We start from the raw sequence: 21,461 nt of genomic DNA on the forward strand, positions 1-21,461 counted from the left end.
ACAGTCAGTTTTTTCTCCTTTTTTTAGGCTGTACCACAGCAAAGAAAAGCCCTGTGTTGTCTCACTTATGAAGTGTAGTGTTATTGAAATCTATGAGAAATTAAAAGAATTAAAATAATTAAAATCAAATGTGTTTTATGTGGAGTTAAAACTCTGCATGCACAAAATTTTATACATTTTCTTCAGGGACAACTGTTTATTCTAACAGTTATTTATAAATTTATTAATAAATATATAAACTTTAAAAAAAAGAGAAGTAATTATAAGGTAAACCTTGATGTTTTCCCCCCTCAGCTCACTTTTCCAAAGGTGGGAAGCACCATTGCATCTCAAAAATTATGTCACCAGAATTTCAAAGTGAAAAGTTTCTCTTCAGCTGAATTTTCATTGATTTTTTTTCTAAAAAATGAAATAAAATTTATTCTTGAGACATATCCTAAATGTAGAAGTCAGTTAAAATTCAATTACCACAGATCCTCCACCTTCAAAATACATATATTTTTAGCTTTTGACATTAACAGGAATTACTTTATTCCCATAACATTGCTTATTTGCCATGTTAATTTAGAGAGCTGTGCACTTGTTATTTTTCACATCTACAAAGTGGCATTTTCATACCTAAAATGCTCATCTGCAGGGTAACTTACAATAATATAATGATCACAAGCTCATATACATTGATATGAGGAAGTAGTGGGCAGTGCTTGGCAGATTATAAATTCACACCTTAACTTCTGCTTACTAAATTCATCATGTGAGCGAGCCCACAGCCGTCACTGAAAACCACCATTAACTTCCTAATAGTCATTAAAACTCCATGTTTCTTTTGATTTCAGATCCTCTTCTGCGTGACTACTGGGTGTATGAGGGCTCTCTAACCATTCCACCCTGCAGTGAAGGTGTCACCTGGATATTATTTCGCTATCCTTTGACTGTGTCCCAAGTACAGGTAACAGCTGTGCTTAAAATGACCTTGGAATATGGTTATGAGCTAAAGGTTATAGCGTGCAAATGTATATATCAGAATGTTATGTCTGTTCTCCTTAAAGATCCCATTAGATCAGTACATGGCTTTTCAAGTAAAGGTTAAACCTTTCGAGTCACTGAAAGCAATGCAAAGGTCAGAGATGAAAAACCTTGTTATCATTTATCATCTGCATTTAAAATAATTCTTATATTTAAGTGAATGAAAAAGAAAAAAAAGGAACTCAATGGGCAAAAGAAATTAAATTCTTTGTAAATGTGTATTTTCAAATATCACTGCTTTTTAAAGTTAAAGAGGAAAAAAAACACAGGTAGGCACTACTTCCTGGAGAATGAAAAACATTAATGTAGTACAGATTGCCTAGATTGCATTGAACTGTAATTTATCTGGTTCTTTTTAAATTCAGTTTCATAATAAATGTCAAATGGAAGATACCTCTTTAAATTTGATTTCACAGGTATACATTTTAAAATGTTTGGATTTTTTATTCTTAAATTAAATCTAACAGTTGTGAGCCTTTCTATGTACAGCTTTTCAAATCTGTCTACAAATAATCCTAGTAAAAACATAGGAAAATCCTGATGAATATTCTCCCACAGTCTGTGAATCCCAGCTGGAGGAATGTGCATTTAATTTAAGTGAACCTACCTAGAATCCCTGAAGCTGAGTGCATTCATTTTCATTGCCTGCTCTAAAGCCTGTGAAGAAAGTATAAAAGGTGATAAATTCAGATTTCAATTATTTCAGCTGTAATTATTTAAAATTTTTCTAGTGATGCCAGCACTAGCATCTTCTTTTAACACCTCTAACAATTTAAAATTGGCAGCATTTCTTGTTTTATGGAAACTGAATTCTAGGTCTAATCATAGGATAAAAGCAGTGACTCCCAATAAGTTATTTGTCTGGTAGCTCCAACTTAAATGCATCCCATCATGAATTTTGTTATTTGTTTATGAAAAGCTAAGACTTGTGGCTGCTTACTACTGAGTAAATGCATTACTAACTATTGAGTAAACAGCATTCTGTTAGCATTATTAGATTCAGAATAACTTTTAAGGATAGAGTGCATTTTGTAACTTGTCAGTTAATTGTTCAGATGGGATATTGATAAATAAGGGGACTTAATGAGATGTACAAAGTCCAGCTATTACAGCTGAGACATAGTATGATATTACAGCTATTACACTGAGACAGAGTATGATATTGCTAGGTGCAGATTTTATAGTCTCTATTCCTTTTTAATTCAGCCAGTGTACAGAGGAGAGACGCGTTTAAACCATCCACATATAGTGGGAGACAGCAAGAGGGTGAACAAAAGAGGAATTAAGAAGAGAAATACAACTTTAGTTAGTATTACTATATACTAAATTACCACAAGGAAGCAGGAGGTTAGAATATTGTGTGAAAGGGATAAGATTCCTGAAAAGAGTATTGTGCTTGGGGAAAAGAGTGACCCATAGTGCCTGGGGCAAAAACTGAAATTCACAACCATGGGTTTTGTTAGGTGAGTAGTAGCTGGTTTGTGTTGCTGCATTACTTTGATAGGTGCAAACCTGATCCAAAAACATTGCAATGATGAGGGGCATGCAAGTCATGGAGGAGCTTTTCCTTCCCACTGTCATTATACCTGGGTGAGAGGTGGCACTGGAGTCCAGTGATGGATTGGAGCAGACTCATGCCAAGGTGATTCACTATACTTGTCACAGAAAAGCATCAATTAGAAAAACATTCCTCAGTGATATTTATGATTGCAGCATTAAAGTTAAGGTTGTGCAGGGAAGATAGTTATTAAAAACTTGAAAGGCTTTTGCCAAGGTGGGATAGAAAAAAATAAATTTTATCAGATACTGCTTTCAGATGTCAATGAAAAAGAAATGTGTCAATAAATTAAATATATCAATAAATATAAAAATATATAAAATATATATAATATATATGAAATATATATATAAAATACATAAAATAAATATGGGGTAAGTGAGAGAAGATGATTCTGGGATTCGTAAATTGAAAGGTATTGTAAGGTCTCCATGATTTCCAAATTAAGATTTTGTTGTTTCTAGAATATTTTGCTATAGCTAAAATGTCAAGATTTTAAATAGCAATTAGCATTTTGGCTGCAATGAACTATCTGGCCTCTTTTGTGCTTGTGGGCATGAGTGCCTGTGAGAGATTTCATTTAATCACAGAACCATAGAATGACTGGGGTTTGAAGAGACCTCTGGAGAGCATCTATTCCAAATGCCCTGCTAAAGCAGGTTCATCTCGAGCAAGTTGCCCAGGAGAGATTAAGGAGAGATTAGAAATGCAAGGGCTTTTGTCTGTGAAAAATAAGAGGGTGTAGTATAGGCTATACCATTTTGACTCTTCCATGAAAGGCTGGTAGAAGTATTTAATTTTATTAAGCCAGCTTGTAGTATTAAATCATAGATTTCAGTGCAAATGCATTTCTAATATGTTTAAGTACATTATTTTTACATTTGTCATTACCATCTAGAAATTTCTTCTTTGGGATACTAATGAAATGTCAAATACTAGTAGCATTTGTGGTTATAGCCAGTGAGAGACAAATTCAAGGCTATTTTCCTTTTTCAGGTCATGAAATAATCAAGTTTTAAGAGTGTCAATAACAAGTAAATAAAGAATTACATAATAAAATATGAATAAGTTTTATTTCTTTCCTCTGATCAAACTAGTTTATATATTAGAGACAATATGCTAATTTTCTGCAATTATCACAGCAATACTGATCAGTTTAACAAACTGCGGGTCATAAGGGCAAAAAGTGAATAAAATTGCCACTCTGTTTCATGGTCATACTCCTAAAATATTTTCACATTCTGTTATTCTGAAACAATGAAGTAATCATTTTGACATAGGCACAATAGGCTGACCAGTACAAAGTAGAGAACAGTTTTTTTTTATCTGAAGACATTTTCAGATAGTAAAATTCAGCTGATGAGTTGATATACTACTGATCTAAGTCAAAGTTAAGTGAAAGGAGATCTGAGTGTGCTGGTTATACAAATAGCAAAAGAGCAGTTCAGGACTGCAGCATCTTGATGTGCTTTCCTGGAATCCTGAGGAATGCTATTTCCTCACTGGGAGTAATTTTCCTCACCATGAGACTTCACTTCCATCAAAAAGTCTTTCATGGGTCATTCTGTGCATATTCCTGTCCTCCTATTGTGATTTTTGTCATCCTCACTTGACTTATGTTGAAATACATAGCCCAGAAAGAACTATGTTGATTCTTTTTGTGAGGAACACATGCATGTTCACTGCTGAAATGCAGTGGGAGAAAACTCCCATTACACCAGTAAAAAGTAGGAAATAATTGAAAAATACTTAGGCATGCTTCTCTCAACCATATTTTAAAAAAATGGGACACTTGTGAATAATGTGCTTTGTGGTTCACTGAAGCCCAGAACAAGTGCATTGTCTAAGCCACTCAGTAGGGATTTTAAACAATGATGCAGAAGGAGCTGTTGTTCTGCTGTATTCATTGTCAGAATTAACTATTCTTTTATTGAATGGCATGGTCCCTAGTCCTTTTGTCTACCTCATTCAGAATGAAAAACTACCAAAGGACAGAAACAGTAACTAGCATATGAGCTGTAGTGGGGATTGTGCAAGATTTATGTAAGCTAAAATAAAACTTCATGGTATTCTGGGTGCTGGGAAGTAAGGTCCTTATTCTTGGAAGATATCATAGAGACATGTAAAATTTTCAAACAGAAGGATAATACTTATATAGCTCATATTGAAGAAATGTTTATAGAAAACATGCAAATTCTTAGTATTGTGTACTCTATTCTTCAGCAAATGTGTGAGTGAAACAAGAATGCTCAGCATCTGAATACAATGAGTGGTAAAAAAAAATTCTATACAACATGAACATGAACAGTTTTACTCAGTAGGAATGCCATTGTTTATATTGTGGATTTGCCTTCTACACTGGTTAGAACTTAATCCCAAATTTCAGTGTGAACAGGTTTAGGTCATCCTTAATGTCTTCTGGCCAGGAGAAGAATAGCTATTCTTGGTAAAAGTATGTGACTATCCAAGGGTGCTTAGCTGTGTGCCTCTAAAACATCTGTTTCATGGTCAGTCCTGCAGGGTGTACTTCATAGCATTGACTTATGAGGGGTTGGGAGGAGATGGTGAGCAGTGAAACAGGATCAGCAGAGCACACATATGTCTTGGTTTGAAAAGACAGGTGTCTGCTAAGGAAGACAGGAGCCTTCCTTGAAATGTAAAATGTAAACTCCCTCCAACTTGTTACAGTTTTGAAATTAAGGGACTCTCTGGCGAAGATATGGAAATAGGAATAACAGTTCTTTACTAGGAAAATTTCAAAAAATACAAATACAATATTAAAAAAAGAAAAAAAGAAAAGAAAATGAACTACTCACAGAGTCAGAATATGACCTGACACCCTATTGGTCAGGGTGTTGGCAGCAGTCCGATGGAACGGTGGCTGCAGTCCTCCTGGAGTAGCAGATGTGGTACTGTTGGAGCAGTGATCTTGTAGAAGGATGTAGGCTTCCCCTAAAGGTCCAGTAGTGGTGTAGATGGGCCTGGTCTTCCTCTGGGCATCCAGTGGGAAAAGGCTGTCTGTGATGTTCCAAACATCTGGTTATATCCAGGTAGGAATGCTTGGCTCCCCATCCCCCCGGGTGGAGCATCTCTTGATTGGATGATGTGATTTTATCAGTCATGCAGTGACACTCAATGGCCCATTAACAGAAGCTGTCTCCACAGAGGGAGGATTGGTTGTGGAAGAGATAAAGAAAAACTGCCCAGTTAATAGAAAATAACTGCCCCACCCCCCACCTCTAACAGATGGGAATAGAATACTCATCCAGCTACACCTTTCAACCTGAGACAACATATTTCTTTACTATGTGGAAATTTAATAGGGAAAGTAGTGTTGGCACAGATAGTGTCCTTTTCTGACAGAAGCACTTCTCATGAGTAGAGCAAACCATCATGTTGTAGAGGGTCTCTGACACGGCAGTGTGAACCATGGAAGGAACAACTAAACAAGGAAGATGTCAGTCTTAGAAGAAATTCCCCCTTGGAGCGGAGCTACAATTCTTGACTTCTGTAAAGACTAAAGAGCAGGCACAGAGATCAGGTCAATTCTATCTCCTAACTGAAGGAACTGGAAGCTGCTTTGTGAGGAGTTACCTCCTGGAGAAAGATTTCACTGTGGGAACTGGGACGGAGTATTTGTAGTTACAGTAGGAGACAGCTCACAAATGCCGGCTTTGCAGAGAGCCTGCTCTTCCCTCTCCTTCATCTGTCTTTGTTTGAAGTATCTCATTCTCACAAGATCAAACAAAAGCCACATTTTTGTAAAGTGCTTCTTCCTAAACCGCAATTATCTCAGACTTTCCAGAGTTGATTCAGATGGTGAAAAAGGATGCTTTTACAAAACTCCTTCAGTCATTTACCAGCCCTTGAGTTCTGAAGACTTTTTCAATTCCAAGCTGGTAGTGGGTTTGTTTTCAGTTTGCTTTAAGTAAACAACAACAAAAATCTTCCATAACAGGATTCTGCCTCTAAAACCACCTTCAAGGAGCTTTTTTCATTTTGGCAGTCTAAGCTGTTGCCTTATATCTCAGCTGCCACAAGCTGAGTGTTGATTTCCTAGCACACTTTTTTTTGAGAAAAATTAAGCAGAGAAGAGCTAGCCTCTAAGTCAAGTAAATAAATCTGTATCAGTACGGCTGTAGAGTGGAAAACAACAATGGGGGCAGTTGTGTTCCAGATTGCAGTAAGAAGGTATTCTCTGTAGGCAGGGTAAGAATAAAAATGCCATTACTTGCTGTTTAGTACCTAATTTAATTTAATTCAGGAATCATGCTTACATTCTCCCTGTAATATTTCCTAGGGTGTTTTTCATGGAGAAATAAACTGTATAATGTTTTAGATGTTAAAATGATTGTATACTTCATACTCCATTTTACTTTCTGTGTATCTTCAGTTTCAAGTTAAAGATGAACTGCACAGTGAAGTGTCACAGGGTCAGTACACTGTGACTGACCCTGTGACAGAGTCTGAGGCTGGGGGAGTCAGCCATCAAGTACATTTGCTGTATCCAGCTAAGACAGTTTGTGAATATGTCAAAGAAAAAAAATTTTTTTCTAGTAGTTAAAACTATTTAAAATACCAGTCTCTTAAAAACAGCACTGGTGAACAGTAAGCTAAAGTGTTTTACCATGCAGTGCTTGATGCTAATACAGGGATGCAGATGGACGCTGCTCATATTCTTCCATATACCAGATTAGATTTAGAAAAATCTAGGAAGAGTCTGTAAGCAAGAAACATATTTGTTTTGGCTAAATTCAAATATTTAATATTTATTTTTTACTTTATTTGACTTTCCGACTATCTACACCTACAGATCTTTTGAAGCAGTATTTTGTTTTGATCACAAAACCTGTATTTTTCCATATAAAATGTCAACAGACATCCTTTAAAGCTAAGAATCTGTTCAGTAGTCTTCTGGTTAGAAGAAAACAACAGTTTAAGGCAGTAAATAAATCACTAGGAGAATTTCAAAGCAATTTATAGTCAAGCAAGTTATTCCTAAAATGCACTTCTTTGAAGACCAGAATTACTGCTCTACACACACAACAGTAAGGCTGATTCATAGGATGTAATCTGCAGTAGCCAAGATTGTTATAGATCTTAAAAGAAGTTGTGAGAAGGCAGAGGATGAGTTTGCCAAACCATGTGCCTAAAAGTTCTTGTTTTTCTTTATATCTCAAATATTTTGACAGTGCTGATAGCTATTTTAAAATGTTATTAATACATATTGACCTTCCTATATGGCACCTGAACACTGCAATTTTCAAAGCTTCAGAATTGGCTGAACAGGGCTGGTTTTGATTATTAGTCCCATGGTGAAGAATGTGTCTCAGTTTCTTTCTGTTTTTCTGTCTTTCAGATAGAGGAATTTCGAAGACTGAGGACTCATGTTAAAGGTGCTGAACTTTTAGAGGGCTCTGATGGAATCCTAGGAGATAACTTCAGACCAACTCAGCCACTTAGTGATAGAGTCATCAGGGCTGCATTTCAGTAGCAGAGGAGGAAGAATAATGATGAATAATTCAGGTAAGCAAAAACTTAGTGGAAAAATAGAAATTCTGAAGTAATTTAGCTAAAGTAGAAAATGTACTTAATTTTAGCTTAATTGTACATTGTTACAATTGTAAAAGTTGACACTGTAATTTCTATTTCATCCTGTGTATAATAGTTTGGTTATGTCATGATTTAACTCCAGTTGGCAACCAAGCCCCACAGGCTGCTCAGTCCAATTCCGTGTGGTGGGATGGGGGAGAGAATCAGAAGGGTAAAAGTGAGAGAATTTGGGTTGAGGCAAAGACAGTTTAATAGGTAAAGCAAAAGCCATGCATGCAAGCAAAGCAATAGAAAATGAGAAAGTCATTCACCACCATCCAGGCAGTGAATCACAATGCCCAATTACATTACAATTACCTCTTGTAGCTTTAAATTTCTCCTGCTGAAGTGAAGAAGAGCACAGTATGCCTTGGTTATGTGGTATATTTCCCCAGTTACTGAGCTTTACTGTTTGGTTTCTTTCCATGTTTTTGGAAGACCAGCCATTGGTGGATCTCTTCACCCTGTTAAAAAAGGAGGTTAGTAGTTCTGGAAGGAAGTCTTTAATTCTAAAAGGAGGCACTTTTTTTTCACAATGCTGTTCATTCCCAACAAGTCTGAATTTTGGGCAACTCTAGTGAAGGTTTGAAAGGAAACAAATTAAATTCTGTCATGGCTAATTTTTCATATTTCATTCATCAAATGAGTTGCTGCTTCTTTTCCACCTTCATTGACTCACTGAGCAAGAGAAATACATGTGTGAACCTGCATTAACCCTGCTGCAGTTATTAAAATTTCTCATGTCAAGTTCCCCCAGCCTCTATTTTATATATAAAATAAATCCCCACAATGCTCAACAGTTACTCCTAATCCTTGTTATACTTAGTTAATGGATGTTTTGCTATAATGAATAACCTGGCAACGAGATTAAAAGAGAGTTAAAGTCCAGGGAAGTGGTTGAGTCACCATTCCTGAAGGCATTTAAGTAATTAGATGAGATTTTAGGCATATGGTTTAGTGGTGGACCACCTGGCATTGCTGGGTTAATAGTTGGACATGATGATCTTAAAGGTCTTTTGTAACTTAAACAATTCTATTATTCTAAGACAAATTTTTGCCGTGAAAGTAATGAGTCAAGGCACCAGCTTTATGGTTGATTTTGAAATGAAATGATTCTGCTTTAATGCAAAAAATAGGAGAGCAAACCTGGGAGAATTTCAAGAAAAGAATCTATTTGATTGCTTTTTAAAGAAGTACTACTGCTTTTTAACATATAAAATTTTTCCTCTAGTTTCCCACAAAAAAATTTTATTTAAATAATAGAAACATTGTGTATTCCCCACTACCCTATTTACTGCTGAAACACATAATATAAAGCCTCAGATTTCCTATCTTATAATTTCTTCAAAACTACAAAATAACAGATAATCTAGGGTTTCATCTGGAAAGCATGCTGCTTAAAGGGTTTTGATAAAGTGTTTTGGGTAAGGATATTTATTTGTACTTTAAATTTTTGCCGTCTCTAGTTCATGTCAGGCTCTGTTGTGGAGTTGAACCCATTCAGAATGCTCTGGATCCAGTCCGCAGTTTCATGTCAAGTAACAAATGATCAGGCAGCAGATAACCCATAAAAAAGATTGATAATTCAGTGCTCCTAAAAAATAGATCCATTAAAATGAAGTGAGATCATCCTCTCTCCTGCATATGATAGAAATTATTAAATTGGCTGGGACAATGACCAACAATTTCATTTTTTCCATATAGCATAAGCCTTTGATATAGTGTATGCATCTAAAATTTTTTGAAGTATATGTTTATTTGTATTTTTTAAACCTATTTAATATCTGCATCCCAGAATTTGAACAAAAACCGTAAAATCCCTTTTTATTTATATTATTTTCTCATTCCCATATTTAATTTTGGGCATATCCCTAAGACCAATTCTCAATTACATGGTTCTCATGGTAACCAAATGTTGTCACTTTAATCTTGAAATGGATGTTTCAAATTCATCCCAGCTTCTGCATAAAAATGACTTGCGAAAATCGTAGCAATATTAAAGTACAATTTTTCTCAGAGAGTGAATAATGCCCTCAGGCCAGTGCAGGTAATTCAAGTCTGTAACAGTGAAATTACTTGACACACTGAGTTTGAATTTTAAGCATGAAAGTGTTTCCTTTACAATGATGGAATTGAAATGTAAAAATTTCCCTTTTGCTTTCACGTTTGAAATTTTATTACATTTGTCAATACTTATAAAGATTTTTTCTATGTAATAAGATTTATCTACACTTTGCTTCACACAATAATCTGTAGTTTTAATTCTCAAATGATGGAATTTTTAATGCAAAGTAATAGTCCTCACTTTAGGACCATACTAATTATGTACACTCAAGCACTGAGGAAGAACTGTGAATCCTGGCACAGTGTAGCTCACAGAAGAAATGACACATATTTCCCTACACCTGATTGAATTATTTATCAGAAATTCATTTGGTCAGGTTTTTTCAGTTTTGTATGCATCAGTCCAAGTAGCACTGAACTAATCAAGGTTTCATTATATATATCTTTGCTTGAGTTTAGGGAGCTGAAAAAAGTGAAGTGTAAAAAGAAATCACATGGCTTTGTTCACATTTCTTCTCTGCAGAGGGGTAAAAAGGAAAGCAAACAATCCTATTTACTTTGTAGTAATTTCCTCACAACTCTCCAGGAGGAAGGGATTGAGGAAGAGTAGCTCTTCACACAGACCTCAGAAATCCTCAGAAAGATTCCTTCCTTCACAGGAGTGAGGGCAGTCCCTTAAGCTAGGACTGCTGGCATCAGCTGAATATTGCTATGAAAACTCAGTAGTAGATGGGGAAGTAATAGTTTTCAGGGCAGCATCTTCCTAGTGATTCAAAAGGAGTGTTTCTTCTTTTCAAAGAGGAGATTACCTTTTATTTTGAAGTTCTGGTATGTCTTTAATATTACAACTACAATACACTGCTTGACTTCTTTTCTTACACTGTGCTCCTCTGCCAAGGCTGCTGGAACTCCTGTCACTAAAGTTTTCAATATTCTTTTTTTATTCCAAGCCAGTGTGGCACTGCCACTTAAAGAACCTTCAGGAATGTTAGTTTGCCATGACCTTGTTACTCTGCTGGGGAAAGAAGGAGACAAATGTTTCTGTAAGTGTATCCACAGGAGTAGCAAGAGGTTGTTTGAAAGGTCTAATTAATTTTGACTGAATCAGAATGTAGGCTCTATACACACCATGCTCCCAAAGCTTCAGAACATCTGCTCCTCAGCCTTGATTTAAACCTTGACAAAACAGAACCCTTTGTGGCTTATGATCAAATAGCATATGTTGATCTTTGATGTAATTTGTTCTAATTTGTTGAGTAAGAAGCAGAGTTGACACAAACATGGAATATCATGGTGTGTAATACCAGGGAAAGAACGAATTTTTTTTAGTGTTCCTCCATCAGAGAAAAGCCCAGGTCTCAAAATATTCCTCCCTAGTTCTAAGACAAAGTTTGGCCAGGCTCTAAAGGGGGTCTACAGGATGGCAAAACAGATGGAACTTTGTAGCTTCTCTGCTCTCTTTAACCTGGTAGTTTTTAGAATTAATTTGATGCTATCTAATTGGCCTCTCCTGGCTCTGCTTCTTTTCTGCTGAAAATGTATCTCTTTCAGCTATAGCTTGGGGTTAATGATTTTTTGGTTCTGTTTTGGTAGGGTTTTTGACATGCATCCAAATTACACCCCATTAATGACCTTTTCATCTTTCTTCTCTTGCAGTTGCTAAAGTTTTCAAGTACATTTCTCTTGAAAAGGCCATTTAAAAAATTTCTAATGTCTTTTAAATCATAACCAATAGTGAAAGAACCAGTCAGGTCTTAAGGAGTTTGGTGGAAAAGCTCGGTACAGATTTGCCTTCAGACATGGAAGGTTAAAAAATTGCATTCAGATTTAGAGAGTGAAGAACAATAGAATAACAGAGTAATTGTAATTGAAAGGTGCCACTGGAGGTCTATTAGTTTGATCCTCTGCTCAAAGCAGTGTTAACTACAGTGGGATACTCAGAGCCATGTCCAGCTGGGTTTTGAATATCATAAGGATAAAGACTCCTTAACCTCTCTAAGCAAATTGTACCTGTGGACTCCTGCAGGGAAAAAGGTTTTCCTTAATTTTAAATGAAATTTCCTGTATTTCAGTTTGTACCCATAGACTCTTTTCCTTTCGCTGGATGCAGCTGAAGATGCAGTCTGGTCTGCTCTTCTCTGTTTGTTCTCATAAAGTATTTAATAAACATTGATAAAATCCCTGTTGAAACATCTTTTCTGGACACTGTGCAGTTTGAGCTCTCTCAGCCATCCTTTAATGACAGGTGCTCCAATCCTTTACCTTGCTTGCAGCCTGTTGCTGCTCTCCAGTATGTCTAGGGAACCCAGGAACCCAGGTCTGGACCCAGTGCTCCAGATGTTCTATCTGTGCTGAGCAGAAGCATTTCCCTCCAGCTGCTGGCAATGCTTTTCCTGGTGCAGCCTAGAAAGCTGCAGAACTTCATTGTTGCCTTGGGTTTATTACTGACTTAGATTGAATTTGATGTTTTCCAGCATTCCCAAGTACTTTTCTGAAGGAAAAGAGAAGGGACAACATTGTGACTTCCTCAGTGTTAATGCTAGTTTCTTTTTTACTTTGTGCTTGACTCAGAACCCTTGCTATGGGCATTGAGCTATTTCTTGACAATTTCAGATGATCTTGGAATAAGAGTTATAGTTACTATTGTTATGCAGCAAAGCCTAACAGTGAGGAAAACAAATGCTACCACTCTTAGAAATCAAACAACAAAAATCTTAAATCTTCCATTTCATTAAAGGGTATTTATATGACAGTTGTAGGCATGACACAGTATTTCTCAATAGGTGAATTGTGACTATTCCAGAAGGCTTTCTGGAATTTTGGGGCTTTCCACCTCTTCTAATGGATAAGTACTTTTCCAGTACTTCATTGAAGACAGCATTATTTTTGGTTTCCAGTGGATTTATCACCCTCTCTTTAATTTGTGTAGCTGATTTGATAGACATGCCTTTCCCCTCTTTTACATCAGTAGAACAGCTTTATCTGTGAAGAGCAAGACTTCTGATTTCAAACACTTGAATATCAACTGGAATTTGTAATGATAGTGAACTCAGTATGGCACGCCAGCTATGTGTATGTATGAGTATGTATGTGGATTTGTGTATATATACACAAGCCCATATACATACTCATACATACACATACATTTGTGGTAGAGTCAGACTGTAGGCAGCTGCAAGTTTATCCAATATCCTGTAAATTCTGATAGCAGAAATTAATTCAGATTAAAAACACGCTTAATATAATTACTGTTTTCCTAGTTGTAAATTCAAGATTAGAGAAAACAATTAAATGACATCATTAAAACAGCAAGGTTTTGCTAGGCCTGAGGAACAGGAAGGTGTAATTTGGCATGGGAGGAGCAGAGACTGCATTTCTGATGCTACAGACACTCTGCATAATACTGAGAGGTCTGAGCAGAAGGAGAAGCTGGTACAACATCAGTTTCTCAGCAATGAGAGAGGGTGATGTGGTGCATTTTCTGAATAGATAGTGTAAATTCCTTGCTTTTGAAGCTGCTGAGCAGCTCTTGCAGCTACAAAACTATGTTGCCCTTTCCCCAGGATATTAAATAGGGGATCTGGTGTTGCCAGTGGGAATGACCTAGTACTGAAGAGGTAGTGGTGCAGTCTCCTCTTTATGAATTTGTGAATTATATGATAATAGATTGTAGAATATGAAAGAACATTCAAATCCAGAGTGAGCCATGGAGCTGCACCTTGCCTTTGAGAAATGGGAAGGGTGATGTAATGCTATGGACTGTATTTCTGTGTTTAGACAAATTTCAATGAAATTTATATTTTAATGGACATTTACATTAGCAATCCACATGTCTTTACTCTCAATTTACTAGCAGCATTTGCAATTTATGAAGTTCACAAACAAGTTGCTCTGCAGAAGTTTTAACACTTGAGAATTTTATCCTTTCCTGTTGTGTAGTCCAGAGCTGGAATGAGCTGTCAGCAGCCATGCATCATTAGGCTACTACAACTGTTCTTATCATTTTCCTGTTTGAAAAACCTGAATCAACCTGACACAAAGATTATCAACACTAGTTCTTTAGAAAGGCAAACAGCAATTTCCTAGATTTGTTGAAATATAAGTATTTATACTTCTTCTAAGTGAGTGATTTTTTTATTGGTCATTGTATGTCTCCATGAATTTAGAGTTTGTGCTTAAAAGGTGATTAGTTTAATTGTTATGTTTCAGTCTTTTAAAGAAACTGAAATTCATGTTATCACCAAAACTGACTCTTGTTCTTCTGTATTTAATGTCTAATGTCCAGTGCCCAGCCCTCTGCTGCCACTTCTGAGTTCTTTAGAATTGCTTGCAATTGAGTGCATGACTGTAGGACAGAGGGCCAAACACATTTGGCTTGTGAGCCACACACCATAATCAGAGGCCTACTGGAAACAAAACTTCTGGAGCCTCCAGGCAACCAAAAGCTCCAGGAATAGCTGAGGAAGGGTGCCTTTTGAGGTTGTTTCCCACTACTTCATTGTAATAGCAGGGGGTAGGCTGTGCATTGAGATTGCAAGTGAACCCTGTAAAATCAGCATAAATTTTTTTCCCACTGTTGATGATTCAAATAAGTGACTAGAAAAACACTTTTGTTGCTTATGTGACATACTTTGGACATGGGAGCCTGAATGTAGGGCCTTGGTAGCCAGAGGCAACCAAGAGTCATGGACTGGTCCTTGCTGTGATAGATATTTATGTGGCCAGGCCAGAGCACCACTATAGCAGGTGATCAAGCCCTAAATGAGAAAGAAAACACTTTTTGAGTTTTCAGAGTTAGTATCATATTGGAATTGTCCTTGTTCAATTCTTTACTGAGGTCTTGTTAGAAAGATATGAATTGTGGAGGAATGGAAAATGTTCAAAATCCCTTAGCATGAAAAGAAGCAAGGAGGAAAGATTATTGTGCTTCCCTTTCTAAGCTAAAAATGTCACAAGGTAGTCTAGGAATCAGATCCCTGCTTATGCTTCAAATAAGATACTTCATGCTGACAAGTGCTCTTAAATGTTGTGACCTGTGAGTTTCTACCAGCATCATACACTCTTTCTGATTCATAATTCACTGTTGTCATCAGTTTTTCATAAAAAGAGTTTTGAGAGAATGATTCCCAGCAGCTTACCATAACCATGTATGGTTTGTAGACTGCTGCTTGGGAGCTGGTAATGTAGGAGCCCAGAGTGCCTGTCATACAAAACACCCTCACAATGTGTTTATTAGCAATCACAACACACAAATTAGAGTCTGAACATACACTGAAACTCTGCCATGGTATTTTCACTTATGGGGAAAATGCTGCAAATTAGTGGTGAGTCAAAATAGTGGGAGGATTAAATCATCACTGATAAAGCTACAACCATTTTTTAAAAAAGAGAGTGGTGCATATAAAATATAATGTAATAAACTCTCAATTATCAAAGATAGTAGAAGGACACACAGGTACATATGTCTGTACAATACAGAGAAGAAAGCCTGCAATATGCTTTCCTCCTTCACCAATGTTATACAGGTTAAGTACTGGAAGTGCACTCTGTTTTACCTGGATGAAATCACACAGATTTAAGCAGAACATTATTATTCCTTTGAAACTGAAGATCCAGTTCATCCTTACTCTTATTAGAACTTTTCAATTCTGATTATTTCATATGGATAAAGACAATGCAATGAAAAATATACAAACGCTAAGCAAACAGGCACGTTTTGTAAATAAATAGCAAGTGAAAGCTTCCAGGTCATTTGGATTACTGAAAATGTTTTTGTAACTGGTACTTGCTACTCAAGAAACAGAATGTCAGCACTAACTGTTTTTAGTAATGTAAACAGACTTTATGACAGAGCAGTGCTACCCAACAAAACTTTCTCTAAAAATATTTTTGCATCCTTATAGCTCAACACAAACAAAGGTGTATTTTAGTTAGCTAGATGTAGCTAAATGCCTACAGAACATGATATTGGTACAATAAATTGTAATCTTTTAATGGAAGAAATGCAAAGTGTTTCAGGAAAGATAAAGTTCAAAAAGGTACTCAGTTATTTTTTCTGAAACACTCTGAATCCACAACTGGCTGTACTTTCAGGTGCTGTTTTTAGGAAGGTATAGGATAAAGGCAATATTTTGTCAGTATTATACTGGTTTTGCTACCCATGTATTTTGCCATTTTTAAACTCTTAGACTTTTTGATTTATCATAGTGTTAAAGAGGAGAAGGAAAGATCCTTTTATAAAGAAAAAGATAGGACATTGTGTGAGAAAAGGATAAGGAATATGGAAAAACAAAAGAAGTGGAAAAGCTCTCCAGAAAGGAGATTGGCTACTTTCAAGCAGCAGAATAAAGGTTTTGATCTTGACCCAAAGCTATTCCAGTGGGACATCTTACTTCCTCCCTGTCAGATGGAAACACATGTTATTGTGGCCATCCCATTTAATTTCTCCATTGTCTCTTTATTTGCACTTTCTCAACACTTTAGGGAAGACTTTGAGAAATAATCCTTTTCACTGAAGTTTTCTCATATCTTCCCTTTTAAATTTGTTCTCTCTATTCCTATTGGAACATTGGGACCTTTGATTCTTAAAAATATACCAACTTTGCTCCTTATCTTTGCTCCTACTTCTGCTCCTTGTTTCTGAGATAAAATTTATAGTGTTCAATTTGTCCCAGTTTTGTACAAGAAAATTTTCTCTATGAAGAATACAGGTGCATAAAATTTTGTATATGACAGAATTAGATATAAATCTTCTTCGAAAAATAATATTTTTTTACATTCTGAGGTTGACTTTTGACCATTGATTAACATTATTAATAATTTTTTTTTCCAAACCATGGGTATTGTGAAGAACTCTCAGATTTTGCAGGTATTTACACTTTATGGCACTGATCCTGGAAGGTTTTCTTTGGAATAATTATGTGATCTGTAGAGGACTTCAACAGAAAGTAGGAAAGTTATTGTTAAACAAGAATAAACAAGGGTAAACATGGATAACACCACTACCAACACCACCACTTTTGTCAGACAATGCATTAAGTATTTCTGTAACAAACACAGCTCAAATCTTCAGACTGGCTCATAATTAGTCTCCTTTCAGAAAGTAATTCATTAATACAATAGGTACCAAATCCCAGTTCAACTTAATTTCACTGACTTTTGGACTAAAAGCATTAAGCTTGAACTAGCTAAAAATGTACAAAATGTGCATTCAATTAAAGAGTAATTAGATACTCAATCACCCTTACATCACACTAGGGATTATCCAAGAAAGAAGAGAGATGCTACTCACTGCAGTGTGTAAAACAATTTTCTTAATTAGTTTAAGCACTAATTGAGTTTGAGGAAGTGTCACTGTGTCTCAGCATTAGTTTACCTAAATGGAACCTTAAAACCACAAAGGTTTTGGCTTCTTTTTAATTTTCTCACTTGGATTTTTCAGTTTTATTCACTGATCCAGTACCTTTGGCCACAAAAATGGAAACTTTATGTTCAGTTCAGGGAGGGGGTTGGTTGGTCCCTGCACCCTTGTAAAACATCCTGAAAAACACGCCAAGAGTTTTTTCAGAGATGGAGAATAACTTGTTTTATTACTTGGTTGTTGTTTTGGTTTTTTATGTTACGCCTCTATACCAAGCCCCAGAAAGAGCTGGGAATCTTCTGTGCTGTTATGTGGAGTGTAAAACCCTTGCACTGCTTACAGCCTGCCTTAGGAGAAAGGTAGAAAGCTCTTCAAGGGGACCACCAAATTGTGCTGCTGCCAGACCAACGTGGCTTTGGGGGGTAGTGAGTGATAACCAGGGAGTATGTGGAAATCACAGGACAGATTATCTTGTGGGTAGGCACTGACTTCTTAGTAGCATTGCTGGTTACTGACAACCATTACACTCCCTTCCCCTGTTAGAGTGGGAACTCTCTGGAATGTGTTGACTCTTCCTGGAAGCAGTTGTAGCCCCAGGTGACCATTTGCACACAAGCACTATCAAATTGTTTGTGTGTACACACTGAGCTATTGTTAGCACTATAATAACTTCAGGGGAAGAAAAAGGAACTTATTATTACAACAGAATGAAGCTCTCATACCCACTGCTTCTGAACTGAGAGCACCAGGCCAACCTGAGCATCTGGATTCTTAAGGTTATGCCAAAGCACATGAATATGTGTTTGCATGAAATCAAGTACTGATCAATGCTGCTAACGAATATTACTGCTATTAGGAGAAATTGAGTGATTGCTTTCTATCCTTTGAGCCCATCTGACTCCTATGAGAGCTGATACTCAGCACTTCACTTTGTAAGAAGTACCATTTATCTGAAATAGTAAATGGTAAAAAGGTTCTCTGTGACCAGTATGTTTTTCTTCCTAGTTTACTACCATGAACACTAGGTTAGAATCAATTACCAGACTGATTCAGAATGCCAGTTTCAAAACTTTGTTTCAAATTAATAATTTTACCACTGCATTTAACTTTGCATTTTTAGTGCCATTTCCTCTATTGCTTGTAAATCTTGCAACACTGGCTTTACCCTAAAAGAGAAGAATCAGTACCATTATGACACTGAAGTATATACCCTGAAACTGCTCCCACCTGCTGTCATGAAATCCCAGCTTTTAGTTTCCCCTGTCTTTCTGGCTGGACATAAACAGTCTTTCAGACACACTGCAGAGGAATTTCAGTAACATAATTGTTCCATTCTCTTTTCAGAGAGGGGGAAGACAATGCTCCCACAGTGCCCGCAGATGAGAAATGGAAACTTTTGAGACTGCTGCTCCAGTTGAACCACAAAGCCTGTATTGTTTGTCTTCATCTAATTCAGCCTTGACAGACAGCTGTGACAGTTGGTCTGTCCACATGGTCCAGTGAAATTCTGGGAATGGGCTGTACATTCAAAGAAGAAAAATATTAAATCTTCAATTCACACTGTTAACTATTTTTAAATTGTCGTTATTGTTGCTTTTATAGCTATTTTGCCATAGCATTCAATAGTCATCTGCGATCCAAATAGTACTGATTTTAAGCTTGGTATGAATGCTAATATGTAGAAATACCCATTATTGTTTTGAATGTTAGATTTGCTTTTATTCTGTATCATCTCTTCTGTCAGTAACCATATTTTCTGTAGAGGGGAGATGCATTCTACAAAGGTGATAAAAACATTGTTTGTTCACAAAGAGCAGAAAAGAAAGAAGCACTTCTCTGCTACATATATGCACTTGACATGTTTTATCTGAATAAAGCTGAATGACATTTTCATTACTAGGAACCTTACTGAAAAGAAGGACAGTTTGGAAATGAGTAAAATTAACAATGTAACATTAAAGAGAATTGTCTGGATTATTTTCTACTTGGTGAGCCATGGAACTTTGCAATATAGTGTTCAATTGAGGTGGAAAATTTTCAGTCTTTGTTCTCCTGTGAATTATGACAGTTCTATTTGTTTTGTACATTGCTGAGGATGGTGGTCTGGGGATTTACTCTGCTGTCCTGAGCTTGCTGCACAGCATGGGGATTGCCACGCTGGGCCACACATGACCACATGACTTATCTGACATTAGAGAAGATGAGGCAAGGGTAATCTGAACCAGTTAGTCAACCTCATAGCTTCTAATTCCTGAGAAACACCAAGATCTGAAGGATAGAGTCACTAATGTGGGAGGCAATAACTTTGATCACTGTAGCTATTAGTGAGGTTCCCTGTCCTAGCATGAGGGACATTGCAGAGATCTATGTCATTGGAAGAACCTCAGAGGCACAGATGGCAGCTTCCAGTCTAGGGCACAATGAAGATGCAAACTGAGGGCTCACAAAGGGGATGCCACTCCCTTGGAGCAGATCAATCATCAGTCACAAACTCATTCCCAGGCAATGGTAAACGCAGAGTCAGAAGGCATCCTTGATCTACCTTGTCAAGGGTTATGGGGAGAGCTATGTTGAATAACAAGTTACGAGCTCTCTGAGTAATTTATGTGTATATTAGGGGCAGCAGAAGCAGCAGGGCAAACCAACACAGTGCATGTGAGCTGGATGAGTGGGACCAGATATTGCTGACCACTTGATGTGTTTGTAACTGGGTGTTCTGCAGAAACAGGTGCTTCCTTTGGAGACAAGCCTTGGTAGCATGCATTGCAATAAATGCACAGAAAATGTGAAACAAGCAGCCCACCATGAGGTCATTTGTTCATTTGGGCTTAGCAGAGTAACAATCAGCATGTTGTTCCTTGGGCTTAGAGAAACTTATATTTCCTAGGGTTATGTGCATCTCCTGCCCACATTTAATGAAGTATAACCTCATTATCTATACAATGGGTTCAAGATTTCTGTGCTGGCCAAAACCACACTTTCCACCTGCAGTGTCTGCAACACATGTGTGTAGCAGCTTCACTGACTGCTGCCCCTCTTCCTTCAGCAGTTACTCCCCAAGCAGCTGCAGCCAGAGCCCCAACAGCTGATTACTCGACACTGGCTTCCCACTGATCTACATCATAACGCAGGGCAGGAGAAGTCTTTGCTGCAATGGCCTGGCTGGACTGTAGTTTTTGACAGGAGCCTTATAATTTGTCTTAGTTGTCAGGTTTGGTATTAAAATCTTGGGAAAATAAAAATCTGTGGGGTGGAAGTCAACTGTTTCCTGCCAGGTGAAGGTCTGTTCTTGTCTCCTTGCACCCAGCAATGAAGGAACCCTCCAAAAGGGGAGTGAGCCATGTTGCTAACCTGACAGTTCTCAGGTTATATGCACAACTCATTCAGATCTTCTCCCTTTGCATACAACATACTATTAACTACTGAGTGCTAACTGACAGGAACTGTAGTAGTAATATGGCAAATATTGACATTATGATGAAATCTGAACCAGATTTATTCTCTAAATAAACATGTTCCTTATCTTGGAGCTGGCTGATATTCTTGTGGCTGTGAAATACAGATACGTTGCAAAGCAAATGATGTAATGTCTCCCCCATTATTTCCCTTTCCTGTGCTCCCTTCCTGTGTTTGCTGTTCTTTCAAGCATTGCCTTGTGCAGCAAAATTCTAGTCACATAAATACTACTACCGAGGAATTGAAGCTAGTAAATTTGTTTCAACACTTGTCAGACTTTTTTTTCCTAGGCTTGGGTTTGAAAGAAAAATAAAATCCACAGATAAAAATACTTATAGCAGTTTTGTGTCTTAAGAACTGGATCTAATTATAACAACAAATTCATTCACAAAACACACCTATTAC

At 36.9% G+C, this 21,461-nt stretch overlaps 1 protein-coding gene across 1 annotated transcript in view; it reads left to right on the forward strand.

Moving 5' to 3' along the window:
• Positions 1-21,179, forward strand: part of CA8 (carbonic anhydrase 8) — a 49,193-nt gene extending 28,014 nt beyond the window's left edge. The window contains exons 7-9 of the mRNA XM_021555659.3: positions 837-949; positions 7,944-8,110; positions 18,945-21,179. Of these exons, the coding sequence (XP_021411334.1) occupies positions 837-949; positions 7,944-8,078 (248 nt within the window). The 3' untranslated portion in view covers positions 8,079-8,110; positions 18,945-21,179. The remainder of the gene's footprint in view (positions 1-836; positions 950-7,943; positions 8,111-18,944) is intronic.
• The last annotated feature ends 282 nt before the right edge of the window (positions 21,180-21,461 follow it).

Source organism: Lonchura striata, chromosome 1, assembly GCF_046129695.1.
Source record: "Lonchura striata isolate bLonStr1 chromosome 1, bLonStr1.mat, whole genome shotgun sequence".
Classification (NCBI taxonomy): domain Eukaryota; kingdom Metazoa; phylum Chordata; class Aves; order Passeriformes; family Estrildidae; genus Lonchura; species Lonchura striata.